This window comes from Grammomys surdaster, unplaced genomic scaffold (genome assembly GCF_004785775.1).
Source record: "Grammomys surdaster isolate TR1022 unplaced genomic scaffold, NIH_TR_1.0 372, whole genome shotgun sequence".
NCBI classification, from domain to species: domain Eukaryota; kingdom Metazoa; phylum Chordata; class Mammalia; order Rodentia; family Muridae; genus Grammomys; species Grammomys surdaster.
The window spans coordinates 7,845,440-7,851,896 of NW_021604791.1; the positions used below are offsets into that span (position 1 = coordinate 7,845,440).

General features: G+C 46.9%; 1 protein-coding gene across 3 annotated transcripts in view; it reads right to left on the bottom strand.

Annotated features, from left to right (window-relative positions):
- Pdgfra (platelet derived growth factor receptor alpha) overlaps positions 1–6,457 on the bottom strand; it is a 49,092-nt gene that overhangs the window by 34,601 nt on the left and 8,034 nt on the right. For all 3 annotated transcript variants that reach the window (XM_028780809.1, XM_028780810.1, XM_028780808.1), the window contains exons 2-3: positions 2,103–2,163; positions 526–843 (exon numbers count right to left, since the gene is read on the bottom strand). In XM_028780809.1, the coding sequence (XP_028636642.1) occupies positions 526–843; positions 2,103–2,151 (367 nt within the window). In that variant the 5' untranslated portion in view covers positions 2,152–2,163. The remainder of the gene's footprint in view (positions 1–525; positions 844–2,102; positions 2,164–6,457) is intronic.

Genomic DNA, 6,457 nt, shown 5'->3' on the forward strand with positions numbered 1-6,457 from the left:
CAGGCAGACAGGCAGACAGGCAGACAGGCAGACAGGCAGACAGGCAGACAGGCAGACAGGCAGACAGGCAGACAGGCAGACAGGCAGACAGGCAGACAGGCAGACAGGCAGACAGGAAGACATAGATCTAAGGAGATGGCCCAGTGAGTAAGAGCACTTGCTTTAAAAGCATGAGTACCAGAGTTCAAATCCCAAAGCCTCATGTAAAAAGAAAAAAAAATCTATATCCTTAGCTCTATGGAAGGCGGAGGCAGGAGGATAGCTTGAGTTTGCAGGCTGCCGACCTAGCTACAGCCTCAGTAAGAGTTCCAGTGAGAGACAGAGACAGACAGAGACAGAGAAAGAAAGACAGAAACAGAGAGAGAAAGACAGAGAGAGAGACAGACAGACAGACAGAGATGAAGGAAGGAAAAAACTTTTCTACCTTGCAATTTCTCTGCAATAAGCATTTATGAATAACTCAACATGGTGACTTGGAGGTAGGCGGGGCAGGAGGCGGGGTGGTCCAGGAGCCCTGCATCTCACCTGGTACATAGATGTAAATGTGCCTGCCTTCGATCTCACTCTCTTCGGTCTGAGTGTGATTGTAGTAGCAAGTGTACCATCCGGTGTGGGCCGCCGAGGCGTTGACCACTTCCAGCACCGTGACAAAGAAGTCACTGTTGTTCCCCTCGTTTCTGATTTCCACGTTGGGGTCGTCTTCTTCAGACATGGGGTGCTGCCAGCTCACTTCACTCTGCCCAGAGCATCTCAGAGAAAAGGACGAATTCAGCTGCACAATCTTCTCATTCTCATCCGGGAGGATAGTGGGTAACAGGAGCTGGCAGGAGATGAGGCTCGGCCCTGTAGAAATCAACAGCCATTGAATGGGCTGAGCCAGAAAGAACGGCTTCTCCAGAGCACTGAGAGTAGTCACAGTGGCTGCTTATATGAACAACGGCCATTTCTACGTGAAACTCCATGGCTCTGGGTGCCCATGAAAGGCTCCCCATTATGACAGCCCCTGCATCTGCTGAGGGTAACAAGTGTTTTAACGGCCTCAGCAGCCCCGCCAAACACCCCATATTCACCCCTCCAAACACTCAAATGGATAAAGGATGTCTGATTCCAATTCCATATTTCACACTCTTATGGTGTGACCATAAAATATTCCAGTGCGGTCTGGGCTCCAGCACATATGGCTTCTTTATCATGCATATGCCCTGCAGAAGTTTCCCTTGATTTAAAAAAAAAAAAATTGGGCAGGAGATGTGAGAAGAGGGTTAGGGAGAGCTCCCCCCCACCCCCCTGCACAAAGCAGTGATCTGGGCTCACTCAGGAATCACTCGTCTTCCCTAGCTGCCACCCTCTGGCACGCCATGTCTCCTTAATGACTTCCAAAAGCCAAAGCAGGAAGACATGGGTTTAAATTCACAAATAATAAATAAAACGCAGGCAGGGAGGGTCTTGAAACTAATCTCCAAGCTTCACATTTCAGCCTAGCATCCCTGGTCTAACGAGAAGAAGGAGACACGCTCTGGCTTAAATTATTAATTAATGGTCTCTAGTTTCCCTCGGTGCCTAACTTTAGAGTAAGGTCCGCAACATATAAACACATGGATAAAAATCTACCAAGTGCCAGGCAAGCGCTCTACCACTGAGCAACCCCCACCTCCTGCTTTTCACATTTTGTTTAAAGACGAGGTCTTACTATGTAGCCCTGGTTACATGATCTTCCTGCTACATCCTCCTAAGTGGCTGGGATTACAGGTTTGAGTCACTAGGCCTGAGAAGGATGCCCAAGTCTTTATTCTATTTGAACATGCTTACATGGTTCTGCCCCTCCTTTGCCGTAAGCCCATGTCAGAGAGAAGAAGAAGGTAGCGGGCAAGTTTAGACAACGTGTCGAGATTATTCATACCCTCAGACCACCGACAGAAAGTGTTTGTTTTGAAATGGAGTTGGTGCCATTTAGCAAAGGGACATCAAAAGTTCCTCTGGTCACCCTAGAGAACTGTTGGTTCTTTGGACCTATGTACAGGTGAGAGGCCCATGGAGCATAGACATTAGCTCCCTGGAACAGTGAGCTAGGAGAACAAGGATACATGTGTGAAGGTACAAACCTGTGAGGAGACAGCTGAGGACCAGAAAGGCCTGGTGGGAGGTCCCCATAGCTCCTGAGACCTGCAAAAGACAAAAGACAAACATAAACAAGATTAGCCAAATGGGAAACCACTGATGAACCAGGTTCTTCTGCAATGGGAATCCTTCATGGTACCATCAGTAGAAGCATGTCCCAGCTTAAGGTTGACAGCTAACACACTCAGACAGCTAAAAGGGAAGTATAAAAGAGCATGGTGGAGCCTGGAAATCATGCTAGTGTCTGCAGACCCTGTCTCTAGGAGGGAGGGGGAAGGAATAAATGGTACGGACTTTCTCAGCATCTAAGCTGGAAAAGTCTCTTCATGTGGCCTGCCCTTGCTTCATATCAGCAGTTTGAGTCTTCTTACTTTCAGAAAAGTTCCTTGGGCTGGAACAAACAATTTTACAATAAAAAGTGGTCTCGAGGTAGCCACTATTAGAAGCCAGGCTATTAGAAGCTTGCAAAGCCCAGGACAGGTGCACAAACAAAGGCACAATAGAGAGAAAGGAGGAGAGACCCAGCATGGTGGGTATACACTTAAATTTCATCGATTCGGAGGCATGGAAAACATCACTCATTGTCAAGGTCTATGTAGACCAAATGCTGGGGAATAGAAAGGCTCCTTCTTAGAAATCTCTATACAGGGGAGCCTCCATCTGCACCCTTACAGTTTCTTACTTTGAGGCATAGAAGTTTAGCAAATGATCCAAAAACACATAGCCGGGGCAGATCTAGGACTGCGTGCGTGTGTACGTGCGTCTGTGTGTGTGTGTGTGTGTAAACATACATACGTGCATGTGTGTACAGGTGTATGTGGAAGCCAATGATTGACATCTGATGACTTCCTCATCAGTCTACACTATTTTTTCTTAAGCAAGGTCTCTGTCTGAAGCTGGAGCTCACCAATGTTGGTAGACCAGCAGGCAAGCAATTCCTAGGGATCCGAGAAAGGTTAGCCTTTCTGCGACCACTTTTTCCTAATACAACCTGCCCCTGACCCCTCTCCTTCTCTGCACACCACAATTAGAAAACCTAATTGCAGGGTTGTGAACCAAATGCACTTAGAAAGATGCTGTCTCGCTTAATGGTCTCTGAGGATGTTGGCAGGTGCTGGGGGGGATGTAGGGTTTCCAAACTGCTGTGGCGATAGCCACAGGAGGCTCCAGAGCCAGGCTGGTTGCCTGATTTACCACAATTAGCAGTAAGAGCCTGTGTGTTTGTACACAGAAACATCAACCTCCCACCGATAATCCACTTGGCCAGGCTGGGGTTTTATCACATTCCCAGGCTGGACCTCCCCAGCCAGGATCAACAGCTTTGGATCTTTCAAGCCCCACTAAGCTCAAGAAAGAGGACTCAGTACACAGACAGACCAGGTTCTGAAGAATGGTCCGCCCCAGCCAGGCTCCAACAAATTTCCTTCTGTGTGTCCAGATACGGTGGACTTGCTGCCAGGGATGATGATTTACTGGCGTTCAAAGTGGGCAATGAAAACAGAGCCTCCAAGAGGGAGATAACATTGCAAATGTCCACATGTGTTTGCTTGAGATTCTGAACTCCTGACTCTGATCGCAGTTACCTGGCTAGCAAAGCTGGGCATATTTATGAAGGTGCGTGCCGTTACTCATCTGAGACCCAGACAGTCCAGCCATGAATAACTGTAGCACGTCTGTCCCATAGTGAGAAAGAGTGCCCAAGGGGAGAGGAAGAGACTCCCTGTGCTTGCTCTACTGAAGATCTCCAGAAGAGAGTCTTGGTTTTACTGGTGCTTTCCCACTCTGCAGGTACCATTCCTTAATTAGTTGCTTGCAGTTGGGAACATCCACATCTCAGACATACAGCTAGAGGGAGCTGAGGTCACAAAATCTGAGGCTTGTGGCACTGTGAGTTGCTGTGATGGGGACTAAACACTTTGCAAGGAGAAATAACAGATTTAATTTTTTAAAAAATCATGAAAGGGGCTGGTGAGACAGCCTGATGACCTGAGTTAGAACTCCCAGATTCAAATGCTGAGAAGAGAGAGCTAACTCTCCCACACGTAATCCGCCGGCCTCCACCTGTGTACTGCGACACACGGACAGATAATAAATACATGAATGTATTTTTAAATTAAATCACTTATTAGCCAGGAATAGTGAAGTTGAGACAAAAGTCTAGCCTGGGCTCTAAGAGACTTAAAGATTTATTTATTTTATGTGTGTGAGTACACTGCCTCTTTTCAGACACACCAGAAGAGGGCATCGGATTCCATTACAGATGATTGTGAGCCATCATGTGGTTGCTGGGAATTGAACTCAGGACCTCTGGAAGAGCAGTCAGCGCTCTTAACTGTGGAGCCTCTCTCACTTCATCACAAATAGATAAATAGGTAAAAAAAATTTTTCTTGCTCCCATGTTGATTTCATGTTGGATGTCAGTCTCCTACCTCTGTGTTCACAGCTCAAAAACCATGTCACAGTTGGAGAAACAAGCTAGGATGTGAGATTGCTGTCCCGCTCACTCTCAGGTGCCATGGGACATCTCCAACCAGTGGTTCTTACTCCTTCTCAGGACACACAATGCACATCACATACATCAGACTAGATTCTGATTCCAACTCTGACACCCTGTCTATCCTGTCTATCTTCTCTTACTTGAAACCAACCATCGCTGGCCTGCCAACTTGCCTGTGTCCTAAAAGGACTAATGTACACAGTTTCAAAGTGCTTGGTGCTCACTTTGACTCTTCCTGCAGAGTTCTAAGATGTTAGAGAAGGCCAGGTCCACTAACTCCTCCTTACTAAGCAAGTGAAGCCGTAGACTCTTCCTTCTGCCTAGTGGGGAAGAAGATATAAACCTCTAGCTGCTATCTCTGTGACGAGTCTGCAACTTAACTAACACATACAATCCTAAACACAGAAATCAAAGTGATTGCAGCCACTGATTCCACCCAACCCCTTCCCATCCCTCCCTTCTTCCTTCCTTCCCTTTCTATTCTTCCATATACACGATGTAGCCCAGGTTGGCCTTGAACTCAAGACCCCCTTGCTGCAGAGTGATGTACCATCAGAGCTAGTCATCCCACTACAAAAGTGAAAACTCCTGAAGGTGATTCTCTTACCAGAGACCACAGGGCAAGCTAGAAAGTAAACAGGATGCAAGCCTTCTTCCAGACGGGCTAACCATTCCCCCTGAGTCTGGGGCCAGCTTCCCTGACAGTAAGGGTGAAAAACATGGATTCTGCTGCTCAACCACTGGACAATGAAATCCACCCCACCCTGTCCCAATTAAAGACTACAGGAGACTCTCAGCCACCAAAGCCACCAAGGCCTTTCAAGACTCAGATTTCCAAGGTTTGGTTAATTTCAGCTCTCCTAAGTTAATTCTAACTATGAAAATAACACATCTCGGTTTTTTGTTTTGTTTTCCTCTCTCTCTACTCAGTCTCAGAACTTCAGCCCAGGCAACTTAAATACGGGTCTGCAATGGCGGCCACTTCTGCATTTTCTAGCCCAAATTATATTTCTGAGGACCTGCACCCCACCAGGGTCTGTGGTGTTTTGATGTACCAGAGCACACTATTAGATCTTCCAGTAAGGGGCAGGGGCTGGGACACTTTTACACACGTGCATTTTAAGGGACAGCCTGGGTTCTTAGCCTTCCCAGTCTCTTTGCACCAGATAAGTAACTATGAAAAAACTAAAGTAACACGTCCTTTAGCCTGTCACTAAATGAATAGAAAAATCGACCAGTGGCTTGAAGTCACAAAGCCCACACACCGGGTTTACAGAAGGACAAAGACCCTGCTCCTGTCCTTACGGGTCTGCTCACATAAAAACTGTTCATTATGTACGAGTAACGGAGTAGCAATTAAGGCTTGACATAGCTCAACCATGCAGTGCTTACTGAGCACTAGGAGGGGCTGAATTTGATCTCTAGACCACACACACACACACACACACACACACACACACACACACACGGACTCACACAAAGTTAGAAACTACACAAACGTCTGAAAAATAAAATGTGCTTCTTCCAGTGATTGTTGCAGGCTCACAGGAAAGAAAAGTTAGTGAGATCATCTTTGTGCTCCTCAAGAGCAAAAGAAGACACAGTGGCTAAGGTCACTGAGTGTTCTCTGGGTTCAAGTCCCAGCACCCACGAGGTAGCTCAGACTCAAGAACCTGAAACCCTCTTTTGACCTTAGAAGAGGCCAGGCATGCACAAGACTGATATATACATAAATGCAAAAAACACCCATACACCGGAAATAAAATTTAAAATTTTGAGACGGGGGAAGGAGAGGGAGAGGGAGGGAAAGAGAGAGAGAGGGAGAGGGAGAGGGAGGAAGGG